General features: G+C 41.7%; 1 protein-coding gene across 1 annotated transcript in view; it reads left to right on the forward strand.

Moving 5' to 3' along the window:
• Glg1 (golgi glycoprotein 1) overlaps window positions 1-19,739 on the forward strand; it is an 84,071-nt gene that overhangs the window by 44,905 nt on the left and 19,427 nt on the right. Inside the window, exons 6-14 of the mRNA XM_048355128.1 lie at window positions 280-351; window positions 3,604-3,787; window positions 4,308-4,522; window positions 6,646-6,767; window positions 9,384-9,485; window positions 11,503-11,656; window positions 14,395-14,532; window positions 17,868-17,954; window positions 19,463-19,525. Of these exons, the coding sequence (XP_048211085.1) occupies window positions 280-351; window positions 3,604-3,787; window positions 4,308-4,522; window positions 6,646-6,767; window positions 9,384-9,485; window positions 11,503-11,656; window positions 14,395-14,532; window positions 17,868-17,954; window positions 19,463-19,525 (1,137 nt within the window). The remainder of the gene's footprint in view (window positions 1-279; window positions 352-3,603; window positions 3,788-4,307; window positions 4,523-6,645; window positions 6,768-9,383; window positions 9,486-11,502; window positions 11,657-14,394; window positions 14,533-17,867; window positions 17,955-19,462; window positions 19,526-19,739) is intronic.

Genomic DNA, 19,739 nt, shown 5'->3' on the forward strand with positions numbered 1-19,739 from the left:
GGCAAGAGTGCCTGCCTCGTATACATGAGGCCCTGGGTTCGATTCCCCAGCACCACATATACAGAAAATGGCCAGAAGTGGCTCTGTGGCTCAAGTGGCAGAGTGCTAGCCTTGAGCAAAAAGAAGCCAGGGACAGTGCTCAGGCTCTGAGTCCAAGCCCCAGGACTGGCCAAAAACAAACAAACAAACAAACAAACAAACAAACAAATAAATAAATAAATGCATAGCATAATTACTTAGCTAATTGTAATAATAATGTGTGTGTGTTCTATATTACAGACACAAGCTGGTGAAGGCCGAGTGTATAAGTGCCTCTTTAACCATAAATTTGAAGAATCGATGAGTGAAAAGGTATTACTTTGAAACAATTGAATATTAGTTTGTTAAAGTTCCACAGCCCATTTCCTGTATAGATATTCTATAATATCTATAGAGGCTAATGGATGCCAAAATCTAAAAATCTTCAAATCCCTTCAGTTAAAAGGCATAATAGGGGCTGGGAATGTGGTCTAGTGATAGAGTGCTTGCCTAGCATACATGAAGCCCTGGGTTCTATTCCTCAGCACCACATATATAGAAAAAGCCAGAAGTGGTGCTGTGGCTCAAGTGGCAGAGTGCTAGCCTTGAGCAAAAAGAAGCCAGGGGCAGAGCTCAGGCCTTGAGTTCAAGCCCCAGGACTGACCAAAAAATAAAAAAAAAAGGCCTAATATTTGCATAAAACCTGTGTACGATCTCCTGTGTACAATCTCCTGTGTGTGTGTGTGTGTGTGTGTGTGTGTGTGTGTGTGTGCATGCGCACGTGTGCTTGCATGATGTATGTGTATAATGTGCTGGTACTGGGGCTTGAACTCAGAGTCTTGTCCTTGCTCAGCTTTCATGCTCACTGTTGGCACCCTACCACTTAAGGCACTGCAGCATTTTGCTGGTTAATTGGAGATGGAGTCTCTTGGACTTTTCTGCCCTGCCTAGCTTCTAAGTGATCCTCAGTTCTCAACCTCCTGAGTTACTTAGTTTACAAGCTTTCCTGAGGAAGTTATCCCTGGATTGCTTCGATTCCCTAAATAAATATAAATAGCTTTATAGATAGTAACTCTACTATTTTGCATAGGCATAATGACAAGAAAAACTTCTATTCATTTTTAGTGTAGACACAATTTTCCTTCCCCCTGATAGTTCCATTTTGAGGATTTATAGAGCTGACTATATGAAAATATGAATTACTTATAAAGCATACCCTTTTAAGTAGATAAAGCAATTTTGGGTGTGGGTTATGGTGATAGACATCTGTAGTCACAGCACTCAGGAATGTGAGGCATAAGTCTCTAAAATTCAAGGCTAGCATGGGCTAGGCTGTATGAATAGCGAAACTACCTCAAAAGAAACAAACAGCCAAAGGCTTATACCAAGAAAATGAGTCAGGCTCTAGTGGCTCACGTCTATAATCCTAGCTACTCAAGAGGCTGAGACCTGGAAAATTACAGTTTAAAGCCAGCTAGGGCAGAAAAATCCATGAGATTCCATTTCCAACTAAGCAGCAAAATGCCAGAATGGCTTAGGTGGGAGAGCACTAGCTATGAGCAATTTTGAAAGCTGAGCACGAATGCAAAGCCCTGTACCAGAAGACAACAAAAAAGAATGAAGCTCTAGTTGTGTTAACTACACAGTGTTGGGGATTAAAATTGGAAGTTTACTTCAGAATTGTACTGAAGCCAGAACTACATTTAATTTCACCTAACCAACCAGTGTGCTTCACAGGTAGCTAACCAGCTGTTTTAACTTTTCAGTAGCTGCCTTACTAAATGTTCTCATTATTGTAGGTTCTATTCCTGAGTGAATACAAGAATCTTATCAGTTTAAAAAGCAATTTAAGATATGAAAGAGTGTGTGTGTGTGTGCACATGCGCATACTTGCATGTTTGCCACTCCTAAGGTTTGAACTCAGAGCCTGGGCTCTGTCCCATACTTTTTTTTTCTTTGCTCAAGGCTGACACTCTACCACTTGAGCCACAGCTCTACTTCTGGTTTTTTGTTTTTTTTGTTTTTTTGTTTTTTTTGTGTGTGTGTGTGTGTTTAGTTGGAGCTAAGAATCTCATGGACTTTGTTGTCCCCAGCTGGCTTTGAAACAGGATCCTTAGATCTCAGCCTCCTGAGTACCTAGGATTACCAGCCTGAGCATCTGGTGTCTAGCAAAAGTAATTAATTTTGTAATCCTGTCATTTTCTTACCTGTGCAACTGAAGGAATGTTTCTCATTTAGTTTCCCTTATATAATTTACTATTTTCTAGTTTCTAATGCAAGGACATTCACATTTTAAATGTCATTTTGATTCTGGGATAGTTTATGCTAGGATTAAGGTTGAAGAGAAGAAGAATACTTAGCTGGGCACCAGTGGTTTTCACCTATAATCCTAGCTACTGAGGAGGCTGAGATCTGAGGATTGCAGTTCAAAACCAGCCTAGGCAGGGAAGTCTCTGTAAGACTCTTATCTCCAGTTAACTGTTCAAAGCCAGCTGGAAGTGGCATTGTGGCTCAAGTGGTAGAGTGCCAACCTTGAGCACAGAGAGGCTCGGGGACAGCACCCAGACCCTGAGTTCAAGCCCCACAACTGACAAAAGGCATTTTTTTAAAAAGAATACTTTGTTGTCAATCTACCAAATGTGTTTAAAACAGCTGCTATTGTGGCAGCAATTTCAGGGAATTTCAGGGTTCTTTCTCTATTCACAACTTTTGCCACACTAGCTTAGCATACCTGTGCTATTTTTTTTCTTGTGGGTGTGTGCTGGTATTGGGGCTTGAGCTCAGGACCTTCACTCTCACTTGGTCTTTTCACTTAAGTCTGGTGTTCTGCCTCTTGAGCCACACCTCCATTTCCAGCTTTTTACTGGTTAATTAGAGATAGGAGTCTCTCAGATTTGTCTGTCTAGGCTGGCTTTGAACCACAATCTCAGATCTCAGCATTTTGAGTAGCTAGGATTACAGGTGTGAGCCACCAGCACCTGATTCTATACTAAATTTTTTTTTAACTAAGTCCTGTTAGTGATGACTGAAGCTATCAGGTGCTTGACTGTGAGCTTCTACTTGTCTCAGAGACCCATGTAAACTGCTGAGCCATCTGAGTATTCTTGTTTTGTTTTGTTTTTGGCCAGTCCTGGGCTGTCAACTCAGGGCCTGAGCACTGTCCCTGGCTTTTTTTTTGCTCAAGGCTAGCACTCTGCCACTTGAGCCACAGCGCCACTTCTGGCCATTTTCTGTATATGTGGTGCTGAGGAATTGAACCCAGGGCCTCATGTATACGAGGCAAGCACTCTTGCCACTAGGCCATATTCCCAGCCCCCATCTGAGTATTCTTATTCTTGCATTTTTATTTTTTTTTTGTCCAGTCTTGGGGCTTGGACTCAGGGCCTGAGCACTGTCCCTGGCTTCTTTTTGCTCAAAGCTAGCACTCTGCCACTTGAGCCACAGCGCCACTTCTGGCCGTTTTCTGTATATGTGATGCTGGGGAATTGAACCCAGGGCCTCATGTATACGAGGCAGGCACTCTTGCCACTAGGCCATATCCCCAGCCCTTCTTGCATTCTGAGTATTCTTATTCTTTTTCCTCAGTGTCGAGAAGCACTAACAACCCGCCAAAAGCTCATTGCACAGGATTATAAAGTCAGTTATTCATTGGCCAAATCCTGTAAGAGTGACTTGAAGAAGTATCGGTGCAATGTGGAAAACCTTCCTCGCTCCCGGGAAGCGAGGCTCTCCTACCTTCTAATGTGCCTTGAGTCAGCGGTACACAGAGGTGAGAGTTGTTTTTGTCTTTCCCTTTTCTTCCCCTTGGCTATTCTGTTTAGATTCACACTCTGAAGCATTTTGTACCACAAATGTCAGTTTCCTCTTGTATTTGCTATTCTGAGCATTTTTAATTTTTAAAATATATATTGTGTAGCATTTTTAGAATAGTGAAGTAAATTATTTAGCATATGAACTTTTGGATGGCTTTATCACTAACTGACTAGATGACCACTTTTTATGTTTTTGTGTGTTTGGTTTTAGTTTTATTATTTTTTTAATTCTTTAAAGTTTTCCCTATTGGTATTTACAGTCGAACATGGGGGTGTTACACTGTCCAGATAAGCCTGAATCTCCAGAGTCTAAACCTGCTTCACGCCACTGAGGCTTTTCCTAATTTCTAAGCTTTTCAGTCTAGATATGAGCATGAATGGCATATTCTACACGAAACAAAAACATTATTTTAATATATAATGATTTCTGATACTCAGGATCACCCTTCATAACATACATGTTACGTCCTAACTTAGGGCGACAAGTGAGCAGTGAGTGCCAGGGGGAGATGTTAGATTACCGGCGCATGCTGATGGAAGACTTCTCTCTGAGCCCCGAGATCATCCTGAGCTGTCGTGGGGAGATTGAGCACCACTGTTCTGGATTACATCGGAAAGGCCGAACCCTGCACTGTCTGATGAAAGTAGTTCGGGGGGAAAAGGGAAACCTTGGAATGAACTGCCAGCAGGCGGTAAGGAAAAATTTCTACTGTCTCTTGACCATCACATGGTTTCAGTTAAGGAGTCTCTTCCCAACACTTCCTTGATTTCTCTGAATTACTTCTGACATTTCAATGAGCATTGGGTACTAAAGATGAGGCAAGAATATTGTTTCTTTGGTCATATCTTAATATAACTGTGGAATTAGCTATAGAACAAAGATTTGCATTCATAAAAAGATCTATATAGAGAAATGTATTCCTTTACTCAACTATATTTGCATTTGCTGGAGAATCTGAAGAATTGTCAACTTGCTAAATTGGTTTTACTAAACTCAGAACCAAGTCAAAACACTATTAAGTCAGTAAAGATCCTTCACCAAAAGAGAATTTGCCTTTCTTAATAGATTGATTTGGTTGAGGCTGAGAGTTAGACTGAACTGAAATTTCTAAGTTTCTTATTACTAATGTGTACTACAGAATAAAGATGAGAATGATAGCCTGTCATTTTCAGTATTGTGTCATCTTTTCTTAGTTCAAGCAGGGTACCTACATGGAAGGGTCTTTTCTTCACACCCAGACTTTGTGGTTAGTGCTATAAAATAGAAGAATTAGCACACTTTGTTTGTGGAAGCAGTTATTCTTGCTCTAGCATTCATAAGCAGTAGAATAATTGCAGGTCAAAATAAGTGACATAGGGGCTGGGAATATGGCCTAGTGGCAAGAGTGCTTGTATACATGAAGCCCTAGGTTCGATTCCCCAACACCACAGATATAGAAAATGGCCAGAAGTGGCGCTGTGGCTCAAGTGACTGAGTGCTAGCCTTGAGCAAAAAGGAAGCCAGGGACAGTGCTCAGACCCTGAGTTCAAGGCCCAGGACTGGCAAAAAAAAAAAAAAAAAAGTGACATGACGTTACAAAATACGCACATCATGCATCTGTTTCATTATCAGTGTCCATGACACTGGATCCTTTGACATTGTAAAATATCAAGTGGAGCTGATCACCCTGTACTAGGGACTTTCTTTGGGAAACATTGTTTAGCTTTATATCCTGAAGTCAAAGGTTGAGGTTTACCTATAAGTACAATTTTAGAAAACCACCCTTAGTCCTTTCTTTTGTCATTGGCATTTTCCTAAAATCTGAGCATTACATGAATTTTATTTTCCTCCCATTATCTAATATCAGAATTTTACAGTCTGAAACCCAGACTTTAGATATGGAGTAAAATTTCATCTGGGCCTCTATTGCTCACCCTGTCGCAGAGTTATTATTATGCATAGTTAATATGTATTTGTCCCTGGATAGGAGAATGTAGCCTCTTCTCCAAGACAGCAAGCCTGACTAGAAAGAAAACTGTGGTCCCTACTGTGATTTGACTTTGTTGCCGTGTACTTCTTAAGGAGCAGTCTGCTTGCCATTGTCCTAACAAACCTCTGTGCCAATGAAAGCCTAAGACTAAGACTCAGGAGCCAGCCTAGGCCAAAGTATGCTTGTTTCTAATTATTTCTGCAAGTTAAATGAAATCTCTCACATCTGATTTTAATAAAGCATCATATAATTATTGTATACCAGTATCATTAGATTTCTCTTAGCTCTCCTCCACTCACCTCTGGCTTGGCCCTGAGTGTCAGGTTTAGGGTTTGTTTTTTGCCAGTCCTGGGGCTTAAACTCAGGGCCTGTCCCTGGCTTCTTTATGCTCAAGGCTAGCACTCTACTAGACACTTGAGCCTCAACGCCACTTCTGGCTTTTTCTATATATGTGGTGCTAAGGAATTGAACCTAGGGCTTCATGTATATGAGGCAAGCATTCTTGCCACTAGGCCATATTCCCAGCCTGAGTGTCAGGTTTAATAATCTGATTTAGGAGTAGGCAGAAAAAAGGCAGTCTTCTTAGTCACACTATTTTGCAACTATCCAGGGATATTTTAGAAGTGTAAATAAGCGCCTTAACTCCACAGTGACAAAAACAGAAAACTTTGAAACTGAGTGGAGAAACCAATTGAAAAGTTCTTGAGTTTGGCCAGTGGCAGTTGTTCTACCTTGTTACAAAGTTCATTATGCTGTGCCAGTCTGAGCAACAGATCTATGTGATGAGATTACATTACTCTTTTCTGGAGTCTAAGTGTCTTCTTTCTTAATTTTATCAACTCTAGCTTCAAACATTGATACAGGAAACTGATCCTGGTGCAGATTACCGCATTGATCGAGCTTTGAATGAAGCTTGTGAATCTGTAATACAGACAGCCTGCAAACATATACGCTCTGGAGACCCAATGTAAGTTCTCTCTATTTGTAGCAGCATTATTTATATTGTACCATTTATTTATTTATTTACTTGTTTGTTTGTTTGTTTAGCCAGTCCTGGGCCTTGGACTCAGGGCCTGGGCACTGTCCCTGGCTTCCTTTTGCTCAAGGCTAGCACTCTGCCACTTGAGCCACAGTGCCACTTCTGGCCGTTTTCTGTATACGTGGTGCTGGGGAATTGAACCCAGGGCCTCATCTATACGAGGCAAGCTCTCTTGCCACTAGGCCATATCCCCAGCCCCTATATTGTACCTTTTAAAAGATTTTTTTTTATCAACATATTAGTTGTACAAGGTGAGGATTTGTGACAACTCCATTCATGTGATATACCAATATCCACTTCATCTCTCCTTTCCTTCCTTCTTCCCTCCCCCTCCATTCTTTCCCTCCCCTCCAATCTTTTTTTTTCTGCCAGTCCTGGGGCTTGAACTCAGGGCCTGAGCACTGTCCCTGGCTTCTTTTTGCTCCAGGCTAGCACTCTGCCAGCTTATGCCACAGCGCCACTTCTGGCTTTTTCTATATATGTGATGCTGAGGAATTGAACAAGGCAAGTACTCTTGCCACTACGCCATATTCCCAGCCCAGCCCCTCCATCTTGTGCTTGCTTTTCTTGCTTGCTTGGCTGGCACTGTACCACTTGAGTGCCGGCCCATCTTCTTGCTGATCATTTTGGAGATGAAGTCTGTGGACTGCTCTATCTGGGGTGATCCTCTGGATCTCAGCCTCCTAAGCGGCTAGGGTTACTCCTCCCTTAAAACAATTTCAGCAGGTTTCATTGCTCTATTTTTCTGCATGCATACCAAAAACTTCCACTTGTTCACCCTCATTCACCTTCCCTTCTTCTGCTTAGCACCCCAACCCATATTGTATTTTAGCTTGCAGCCCAGGGAGCAGTCCATTGAGTGGCTTTGCATGGCTTAACATCTTGGCTATAAAGTATTGTTTGTTTGTCCCTTATGGGGCTTGCACTCAAGTGCGGAGTTCAAGCCCCATGACCGATAAATAAATAAATAAATAAATAAATAAATAACGTTTTCTTGACTAGGAACACTCTACCAATTGGAATTTGGACTTCTGGTCAGCCTCCTCCATGAGCTAGAGGCATCTAGACACAGCTTTGCAGTGACATTTGCTGACAGTGACTACGCATGTATGGGTCTATCAGTAGATCACAGAATAACTTCTGTAACGCAAATGACATAAGACAGACTCAGGATAAAGTGACATATCCTGTGTATTGCATTGTGTACATTGACAAATGTACATTGTACATGATAATCGTTAGAAAATAATTGTAATTGAAATCAAAAACAAATTTTGTAGAGGGTGCTATTATGGACCAATTAAATATTGCAGTTGCATTTATTTAAGATCTAGGAAAGCTGAATAAATGACATGATAACCTATTTGATTCTTCTTTATTAGTTTTATTCCATATGATGTGAAAACAGTTTTCAAACCAAATTGCAAGTAAGAACAGGTTTTCCAGGCTGCAAAAATTTTTGCATCTGGCATTCCCCAACAATAAAATGAACACAGTCCAAGTTTATCACCATCCTGCTATATGAGGTCTACTGCTACTCATGGTGTAAAAGAGAATTAAAAGTAGCATTCTTGATGGGTGGTAGTATAAGTCTCTCATCTCAGCTGCTCAGGAAGTAAAGATCCAGAAGCTCTTGATTGGAGGTTGCCCCCGGTAAAAGTTTATGAGACTCCCTCATTTCAACAAACAAGGATTAGTAATCCCAGCTGTAATCTCAGCTGTGTGTATAAGACCTTTGTCTGAGATGGGTGAAAAGTATAAGACCATATCTAAAACATAGCTAACACAAGGAAAAATTAAAAGCAAAAACATTGGGATATGGCTAAAGTGGGAAATGGCCAAAATACTTCCCTAGTAAGCCCAATGCCCTAACCTCAAAACCTCAGTGCCACCAAAAGGGTTATTCTTCCTTAAATCTTTGTGTTCGTGAAAAGATAAACTCACTTAGACATAATTGCATTAGCTGAAAAGAGGGAAGAAAGGATGTGCCACTATAGATTCTTGACATTTGTGGGCAATATATGCACATTTGCTGGCTCCTGATTCAAATAAACATGTAAAAAGACATGAGCTAATTGAACAAATCTGAAAATGAAAAGGATATTACTTGATAATAAGGACTCTTTTATTTCTTGGTAAGATAATAGTATTATGTTCTTCTAGTTTGGAGAAAAATATGCCAAATTATTCACTAATAGAAAGTTGAGTCTTGAGATTTGCTTCAAAATATCAAGAAGGAGCATAGATTATAAACAAACCCTGACACAGGCCGATAAAGCTATGAAGCAGGAACTTAGCCAGTATATCATTATCTATTTTTGTGTGTTGGAATTTTCTTTTAACTCGTAAGTAGTTTAAGGCAGCTGTACACAAATCTGAACACTAAGTTCTAAGTACAGAGTGGCTCTAAAGTTGATAGCACATATAATCACTGTCAGGTCCAGTTAATTTGAATGAGTCTCAGAAAAATATATCCTGTTGCCTCAGGAAAATAGCTGAAAGGAAATGATACCACTCTGTTTTCTTGTTTTCTTTTATGCCTAGGATTCTCTCGTGTCTGATGGAACATTTATACACAGAGAAGATGGTGGAGGATTGTGAACGTCGTCTCCTAGAGCTGCAGTATTTCATCTCCCGGGATTGGAAGTGAGTATGTGAAGCAAGCATAAGGCATTGCCAAAGCCAATTCTGTTTAATCAGTATTAGTGGGGGGTGGAGGGAGTGTTCTTTGTCTGTTTTATGCTGGAAATTAAACCCAAGGTTTCACACTCTGTTACAGAACTATACCACCATTACCACCATTTGAGCAATTTGTAATAATTATTAGATAATTATTTTCGAATCGTAGCTAACATGACCCAATACCCTGAAAACATCTTTTCTGTGTCCAGAGCAATATCTGAAAGCAGAATCAGTCCACTCCCTGTTTACTACTTGTTTGGGTTGGGGCACAATGATTCTAATACCACAAACATATCTAGAAAGAACCCTTGCACCGGGAGGAGCAACAAAAACATCTTCAGATATGACTAAGAAGATAACAGTGCATTTGTATCTTTGTTGATTTGTACTGGTGATAGAGATTTGCTTTTATTTCTTTAACTATTCAAAGCTATTGAATTTATTCTGTCTTGGGAGTTAGAGGACTCTACAGTTTATTGACTCTTCCTCCCATCCTATCCCCTTTCCCTGTCTTTCTTCTCTTTTGTTCTACCCAGAGCCATCAGTGCTCAGTGTTTCTGCATCCTAAATTCAGCTGCTTCCTAACCCAGTTATTTAAGCCACTATATATGGTTATTAATCTTTTCTGGTGATTATGTTTTATTATTGTGTTTTAGTAGAAATGTTTACTTTTGTTCCTTTTAATTAGCTCTGGAAGTGGGGTATGGTGGCGTATACCTATAAATCTAGCACTTGGGAGACTGAAGCAGGAGGATCAAGAGTTTGAAACCAGCCTGGGCAATATGGAGAGGTTCTTTCTCAAAACCCCAAAACTCTGAAAAGACCACTGAAAGCTGGGCAGCATCTTCTCTGCCTACTTAGGTCACATGAACTGAAATAAGAGTTCATTGTACATGTCACCCTAGTCCAAACCATGGTTATTCCTCTTACTAGTCATAATAAAAATGCTTCATAGAAGCCAGGTGCCAGTGGCTCACACCTGTAATCCTATCTACTCAGAAGGCTAAGATCTGAGGATCACAATTCAGAGCCAGCCTGGGCAGGAAAGCCCATGAGATTTCAGATAACCAGCCAAAAGCTCAAAGTAGAGCTATGGCTCAAGTAGCAAAGCATTAATTAGCCTTGAACAAAAAAGCTCAGGGACACTGCTCAGGCCCTGAGTTCAAGCTCTAGGACTTGCACTCAGAATAGTAAACAACAATAATAATGCTTCATAGTCATAAAAACTATTCATTAAATATTGACCCATCTCTTCCTATCAAATAATCCTCCCTAAATTCTCCCTGGTCTGGTCTGGATAACAGAAGTAGATTCATTGACTAATCTGGGTAGTGTGGACTACTCAGTCACAGTCCTCCTGTCTCTGCCTCCTAAGTGCTGGAGTTACAGAAATTCCTGGTCCATGATGACATCTTTGAGGTAAAAGCCTGCTGTTTTAAAGACTGACTAACTTTTATAGATTGACCATGTTTATCCATTTAAGAATGATATTCAAGCTGGGCATGGTAGCACATGCCCATAATCCTAACTACTCAGGAGGTGTGGAGATCAAGAGGATTCTGTTTCAAGGCTAGCCTGGGCAAAAAATTACTGAGACTTCATCTCAACAAACTAGGCATGATGGTGCACATCTGTAACTCAAGCTATTTGGGAGGTGTCTCTATAAGGATCAATCAGAGGTAGGCCTGGGCAAAAAAAATAGGCCCTTAAAACTAAGTTAAAAAGGGCTGAGGTATGACTCAAATGCTAAAGCACTTGTTTAGTAAGTACCAGATCCTGATTTCAAATTCCAGTACTACAAAATAAACAAACACGGCAAAAAGAAGTAATGTTCAGGAGTATACTATTGCATATCTGCTCTCTCCAATACCGTACGTAGAGGTGATTATCAATGAGTATACAAACAATCACCTGGCAAACCCTTACTTAATGAGTATAAGAAGGAAAGGTAGGGTAAATAGCGGTTCTTTTACTGTTTTAGGCTGGATCCTGTCTTATACCGCAAGTGCCAGGGAGATGCTTCTCGCCTCTGCCACACCCATGGTTGGAATGAGACCAGTGAACTTATGCCTCCTGGAGCTGTCTTCTCCTGTTTGTATAGACATGCCTACCGCACGGAGGAACAAGGAAGGAGGGTAGGAGTCTCCATTGGCTTCTTCTTACTGCTCTTAAATAGTTTGACATGTATTGTCTGGCTTCTCTCACCCTAGGGAAGCTTTCCTGTGTTTAGTGAGGAGGGGTTTGTGTACTAGTGGAAACTTACTCAGCAAGTGTCCCTTGCTGGTGCTATTTGCTCCACCAGCTTCTTCCTGCCCCAGAATGGGGTTGGTTATTTTTTTTTTCTTGAGTTGCTGTTTTGTTTTTTCAGGGATTTTTTTGTTGGTTTGCATTTTTTGTTGTTGTTGTTTTTCCCACCAGTCCTGGGCCTTGAACTCAGAGCCTGAGCATGCCCCTGGCTTCTTTTTTGCTCAAGGCTAGCACTCTGCCATTTGAGCCACAGTGCCACTTCTGGCCATTTTCTATATATGTGGTGCTGAGGAATCAAACCCAGGGCTTCATGTATACAAGGCACGCACTCTTGCCACTAGGCCATATTCCCAGTCCCTGTTTGTGTGCTTTTTGTTGGCCGTGGGGCTTGAACTATGGGCCTGGGCACTGTTCTTGAGCTCAAGGTTACTACTCTACCGCTTGAGCCATAACGCCACTTCCAGTTTTCTGGTAGTTGATTGGAGGTAACAGTCTCACGGGTTTTCCTGCCTGGGCTAGCTTTGAATCATGATCCACAGATCTCAGCCTCCTGATTAGGATTGCAGAAAGGTGTGAGCCACTGGCGCCTGGTGTCCAAAATGGTTTTTTTTAACCAAGTGAGAGGAGGAACATTTCCAGGTCTTTTCTTTAAATTATTGAGATCTGAATTACAAATGGACAATTAAATTCTGCTGTCCTAACTTTAATTTAGCTTTAAAGATCCATTAGAAGCTTTTAGTCAGCATAGAAATGGTTCTTTAGCTCTGCCCTTGGCAGCTGAACACAAATGCCTGTATTAATGAGGCCACTCTGACATTGCACTAGTTGGAGCAGAAGCTTCCATGGTGTTTGTCTGCCCCAATTGCTGTCTGTCAGTGAGATGTCTTTGTGAGCTTGGTTCTCCTGGTGCCACTCTGGCATATTGCTTGCTCCCTAGAATGGCTTTTGTACACCTTAGGAGAAGCCATATTGGATGTTTGTTCTACCTTGTTACAGTGTTTACTGAGCTCCATGTAAGAATCTGTTTAGAATTCAGAATGAGGAGACTTAATGATTGAAATGTCCTCCTTCACTTGTGAAAGCTTAGTTTTCTTAGGGCTATAAGCAAGAGAACATGGATCCGTCATGATCCTTGTTAGCCACAGGGACTTTCCGATTCTGGCATCTGGCAAGTCACTGTTGCAGGAATTTCATTCTCTTATATGTGAAGAAAGAATGGAATCCAGCTGGGCTCCAGTGGCTCACACCTGTAATCCTTTCTAGTCAGGAAGATTTGACTCATGAAGCAGTGGAACCCCTACTGCAAGCATAAAACTGAAAAAGAGAAAGACATGATGGTATTTGGTACAGCCACCCCTTTGACCTTTTGTTAGGACAGGAAACTGATAATACCTGTTAATGATTGCTTTCCCATGGCCTTTCCAAAAATAGTCATTTTCATCTTCATTGCACATAATTCATCTAGAAAAGTCTAGTCCTGACCTGTGTAACTATTGCTTTTGCAATTGCCTGTTCATTCTGTTTTAGGTCAGTTTGAACTCAGTTCTCCTGAACAAAAGTATATTCTTTCCCCAATTGTATCTCACATTCTATTTGTCTGTGTAGAGTGTGGTTTTGCGAAGTAGAAACTCTTAATTTGAATGAATGTCTTCCTTCAGGTTTATCTCAGAAAAGGATGTCTTGCCCCCTCCCCCCCCCCCCCCCCCCCCCCCCCGCTAGTCCTGGGCCTTCAACTCAAGGCCTGAGTACTGCCCCTGGCTTCTTTCTGTTTAAGGCTAGCACTATGCCACTTGAGCAACAGCACCACTTCTGGCCATTTTCTATATGGGTGCTAGGGAATTGAGGCAAGCACTCTTGCCACTAGGCCATACTCCCAGCCCAGGGTGCTAGGGAATTGAACCCAGGGCTTAGTGTATACGAGGCAAGCACTCTTGCCACTAGGCCATATTCCCAGCCCAAGGATGTCTTTTTTTTTTTTTTTTTTTGGCCAGTCCTGGGCCTTGGACTCAGGGCCTGAGCACTGTCCCTGGCTTCTTTTTTTTTTTGCTCAAGGCTAGCACTCTGCCACTTGAGCCACAGCGCCACTTCTGGCTGTTTTCTGTATATGTGGTGCTGGGGAATTGAACCCAGGGCCTCATGTATACGAGGCAGGCACTCTTGCCACTAGGCCATATCCCCAGCCCCTCCAAGGATGTCATTTTTATATTAGAAAATACTGAATGTAGCTAGTGCCTCAAGCCTGTAATCCTTGCTACCGAGGAGACTGAGATCTGAGGATCACAGTTCAAAGCCAACCTGGGCAGGAAAGTCCATGACACTCTTATCTTCAATAAACTAATCAGAAAAAAGAAAAACAAAAACAGAAGTAGTACTGTGGCTCTAGTGGCACAGTGCTAGCCTTAAGCACAGAGAAGCTCAGGGACAGCATTCAAGCTCAGAGACGAGCACAAAAACAAACAACCCTGAATATATAATTACACTTCCAGAGGGAAGAGCTTCTAGAGAGTGAGGTGTAACATTTGGGAGATTAACAGAATTATCTGTTAGCTTCCTGACACATTTGCTGTGTTTGGGCTCTCCCATTATTTGTTTTGTTACCTTTTTGCCTTACTCTATTCTCTTGTAGCTCTCACGGGAGTGCCGAGCTGAAGTCCAAAGGATCCTACACCAACGTGCCATGGATGTTAAGCTAGATCCCGCCCTCCAGGATAAGTGCCTGATAGATCTGGGGAAGTGGTGTAGTGAGAAAACAGAAACTGGCCAGGTAAGTGACAGGGCTTCCTGTTCATCTTTTACTAATAATATTGACTCATGCTTTGAGTAGGGTACTGGGTACCCCATGAAGACCAAGTTGGTGTTTTCATCCCAATTTATGTGGCTCAATGTTCTCTGTAGAAGAAATGCTCAAGGGATATTGTATTCTTCCTAAGCAGCTACTTTGTTTTTTAGGTTATTAATGCTCTGTGATGTAATTGGTCATTTTCTTTCTCTCTCTCTCTCTCCCCCTTTTATTTTTTTTTGTCTTTTTTGTTACTGGGAATCGAACCCAGGACTTTGTACTTCCTAGGCCAAGTGCTTTGCCACTGAGCTACATCCTACCCTGTCATTTTCCTACTCTAACAAATACATAGGCATTGTCTGGCTCCATCCTACTGCTGGCTCCATCCTACTTCCCCTTAATGTACTTTTCTTTCCTTAACTATTTTAATTTATTTTAGATTTTCCTTCCTTAGCTTTTAAGCCACATTGAATTCTTTTGAGATAAGCAACGTATGTAAATACTGATATGCCCAAATGATGGCACTACAAGACATGTGGGAAATAATTTTCCCTACATAGCTGTCCAAAGTAAAGCTCAGAGAAGTAAAATATATTGGTTTTCTTACCTAACTCAAGTCCAGAACTGAGACTAAGGCTTAAATAGGAGAGTGTCTGCCTAGCAAGCACAAGGTCCTGAGTTCAAACCTCAGTACTGTTCAAAAAGGAAAAGACTCAACTTGCATTCTCATCAGGCATTTATTCCATTATGTTATAATCTCTCCATAGGAAAGTACAGGGAAGAAATAGCTCCCAAGAATTAAGTGTATGCCAAGAAAGGCAGCCGTCTTTTATCAAAAAGCAGGATACCCAGTGTGGAAGGAGTGATCTTAGGCTCCCAGGCTTTATTTTTGTACTACTGCAAAAACCCTGCTTGAGTTAAAGTGAAAAAAAATACATGGATAAGAATTTGACCTTTTAGGGCTGGGGATATGGCCTAGTGTCAAGAGTACTTGCCTCGCATACATGAAGCCCTGGGTTCGATTCCCCAGCACCACATATACAGAAAATGGCCAGAAGTGGCGCTGTGGCTCAAGTGGCAGAGTGCTAGCCTTGAGCAAGAAGCAGCCAGGGACAGTGCTCAGGCCCTGAGTCCAAGCCAGGACTGGCCAAAAAAAAAAGAATTTGACCTTTTAAAGGAGCAATGTGGCTACTTACTATTTCTACTTTCAGCTGTCTGCTTTCTGAGCCTGGTATAATTCTGTTGAGTTTATTGTTTGAAAATGCCTGTTGTTGAGCTTTCTGCTGCCTCTAGGACAAAGGATGTGTTGATGCAGAATCCTAGCACATAAACATTTAAAAAGCTGCACTACTTTGCAGATAATCACTGAGAAGCTAAATATAAAGAATAGTTTCATAACTAAGATTTTTCCTTAGCCATTTTTTTTAATCTTAGTTTTATTCTTTAAGTGTTTGATGTATTTATTTCCCTTTAGGCTCCTCCCCCCCTTCCATTCTGGCTATTGTATAATTCCTCCAACCTTTCAGGTCTAAAACAGAATGGTCAGTGCATTAGGCCTAATCGTTTAACAGACCACTCTGCTGAGAAATAGCTATGAATCTGCTTGAGAAAGTAAGCTGATGCTATACCTAAACCTCTCATAAGTGTATTAGTAGTTATGACTCCAGGCAGTTCCAGTTCAGTTTCCAAAGCTCAAAGTAATTTTAAGTTGCCAAACCTATCATGGAATTTCCTTCAGAGGATCCTTTGATTGGGTTTAGAATGTGATCAGTCAGACTTGTATGAGTTTGAACTCTGATAAGATCCAGGCCGGGGATTCCACCTGCTTTGGCCAGGAGGAATCTTTTTTTTTTTTTTTTTAACCAGTACTGGAGCTTGAACTCAGGGCTTTTTCCCTCAAGGTTGGCACTCCACCACTTGAGCCATACCTCTCTACTCTTGGCTTTTTGCTGGTTAATTGAAGACTCTCATAGACTTTTCTACCCAGGCTGGCTTCAAGCTTTGATCCTCAGATGTCAGACTCCTGAGTTGCTAGGGTTACAGGCATGGTCTTCCACTAAGCACCGGCTAGCTATGAAGAATCGCAATGTAATCCATTTCTTCTATGACTTGGTTGTCCAGTGATCATTATCAAAGTGCACATCTAAAATGAGAAATAAGAGTAGATACAGAGGCCTACTCCTGTAATCCTAGCTAATCAGGAGGCAGGGATGGAAGAGACTTACTTCAGTTAAAGACTAGCCTAAGCAAAAAGGTTGTAAGACCTCATTTAGCTAGACATAGTGGTGTGTGGTAAAACGGGCTGGGGGATAAGCTGGAATATTTACCCTTAAGTGCTACATTGTCTAGAAAGCATTCTTTACCCGATTTACATAACTAACTGCTCTGTACATCACCTTTAATTAATTAATTAATTTATGCATGCATGCCAGTCCTGAGTCTTGATCTCAGGGCCTAGGCACTATCCCTGAGCTTTTGCTCAAGGCTAGTGCTCTATTATAGTGCCACTTCCTGCCTTTTTCTGTTCATGTGGTACTGAGGAATCGAACTCAGGGCTTCGTGCATGTTAGGCAAGCACTCTACCACTAAGCCACATTCCCAGCCCTGTACATCACCTTTACAACAACAATTTTTTTAAAGGACTAGGGGCATGGCGTATGAGGCCCAGAGTTCACACCATCGTACACCAAGGCGCTGTTGGCTCCTATAATACTAGCTGCTATAGGAAGTTGAGATCTGAGGGGTTGCAGTTTGAAGCCAGCCTGGGCTGACATAACTAAGAGACTCTTATCTTCAGTTAACCAGCAAAAAGCTGGAGCTGGAGGAACAGTTCAAATGACAGAGCACCAATCTTGAGCAAAAAAGTTGAGTGAGCATATATAAGTGAAAGTACCAGAGATCAAGCCCCAGTAACACACACACACACACACACACACACACACACACACACACACACACTACCTAGATAGACAGATAAAATCAAAACACGGATTGAAAGCTTAAAAGTGGAGTAGCAGGATACTTATAGAGTATAATAAAAGCTTGATGAAGATGGTTAGAGTTTGAGAGCAGCTGAATCAGTCTCCGTTGGGCTTGTGGATTTGGCCTTCTTATATCCCTTTGCCCTCTTAAGCACTCTGCTATATCAAGTAATTGCCTTTCTAACAGCCTTAGTCTGGGGAATCACAGACACTTCTGTGCTGTGTTCCGTGAGGTAGTGCCTTCTCAGGAAGAAGAGGGGAGGACCAGTGCAGAAGGGGCAGGCTGGTGCTCACTGCCGTGGCTGATGAACACACTATGACTTGCCTTTTCGTGTGCAGGAGCTTGAGTGCCTCCAGGACCATCTGGATGACTTGGCGGTGGAGTGCAGAGACATAGTGGGCAACCTCACCGAGTTAGAGTCAGAGGTAAGCAGCTTGTCCCTCCCTGGAGCAGAAGGGCTGGCAGCCACCTGGCCTTTCTTGTTCAGCTCTGCTCTTCCTCCACTCTTGAGAGCATAGAGCCTCTGGCAATCAAAAGAAGCTCAGTCAGACACTCCCCCTTTGTTTTCTAAAGAACATTTTGGTGTGTCCTGACCCTTTCCCTTACTTCTCTAGAAAAGCCTTCTCTGTATAGTTAACACATAGGTTTTCTTCACCACATGGCTTCACATCAGTCGGTTATCACAGTGATGAGACCTTCTCCCTTGAGGAAAGATTGCTGCTGTATGTCTGAGTCACAGTCAAGAGTAACCCAAGTATCCACTCTCTTTTCCTTATAGCTTTTTAGTTACATAATTGGGAATGGGGGTTGAACAAAAGCTTGGGACTTCTAGTTATGTGAAAGATGAAATGACATCCTCATTAGAATAAAAACACAGGTAAATATAAGAATATTATGAAATACAGAGAAATACGGAGGAAATACCAGGGCAGGGAGATAGCTAAAAATGTTCAAGTTATATTGTGGAAGCAGGAATCAGAGAAACAGAAAAACACTTTTTTCATTGTAAGCATTTTACGTTCTAATTTTCAAATTTTGTTCTTTCTCACCTTCCATCATTTCCTCTCCCATTTTCATTGTCTTTATGGGTTGGTGAGGACCTTCTTGGAGGTCTCACTCTTTTTTTTTTTTTTTTTTTGTTAGTCCTGGGGCTTGAACATGGGGCCTGAGCACTGTCGCTGGCTTTTTTTTGCTCAAGGCTAGCACTCTACCACTTGAGCCACACCACTACTCCCAGCTTTTTCTATATATGTGGTGCTGAGGAATCAAACCCAGGGCTTCATGTATACAAGGCGAGCGAGCACTTTTGCCACTTGGCCACATTCCCAGCCTCTGGGGTCTCACTCTTTAATGGAAGAAGCTGAGCAGCTAGGGGCCTTCCAGGAACAACCAGGATTGTTCTGCTGGAAAGCATTTACCAGTGGCTTGTTGCTTGGTTAAAGTCTGTAATCTGGCTTATGAGCTTATAAACAAAAGGTAGATGTCAGTTAAATGTGTTTTCATTTTAAACTGCTTGATATTTTGGGAAAGCTTCACAAGGTTTTGCATGTTCTAATGTTTCTGCAGTTTCTTCATCCCACTTTTTTTTTTTTGGTGGTGGTGCTGGGATTTGAACTCGGCCTTCTACTTGGGAAGCATGCAGTCTGCCACTTGAGCCACATCACTTATGTCTTTTAGGATGTGTGACTCAAGTGGCAAAACAACTACCTAGCAAGTCCAGGGTCTTGGGTCCAAACCTTAGTTTTACCAATAGTGGGGGGGGGGGTGCTTTTTTAGAGTATAAGGGAATATTAGTTGTTTATATCCTGAGGTGATCTAACTTAACCACTAGAATTGTTAGTAAATATTCACGTTATACTGTCTATCTGTGCTATTGATTCAGGGGAAATTGCTCCTCCTCCTAGCTCTTAAGAATCTATTTAATGTTTTACAGGACATTCAGATAGAAGCCTTGTTGATGAGAGCCTGTGAGCCCATAATTCAGAACTTTTGCCACGTAAGTAATATCTAGAGGAACAAGGATCAGAAACCAAACAAAACTCATTAGGATGCTGGTCTCCCAAAGGTGTGGTACTCATCTGACCTCAGAGATGAGGTGATTTCTCCTGAATGATAGTCAGTTTTAACAAGTAAATCTTGGAAATGTAAACAAGTCAGAGAGAGAAAGGCCACTGTCTTGGAAACCCCGTGAGGTTGGCCTTTCCAGATGA

The sequence above is a fragment of the Perognathus longimembris genome, chromosome 10, assembly GCF_023159225.1.
Source record: "Perognathus longimembris pacificus isolate PPM17 chromosome 10, ASM2315922v1, whole genome shotgun sequence".
Classification (NCBI taxonomy): domain Eukaryota; kingdom Metazoa; phylum Chordata; class Mammalia; order Rodentia; family Heteromyidae; genus Perognathus; species Perognathus longimembris.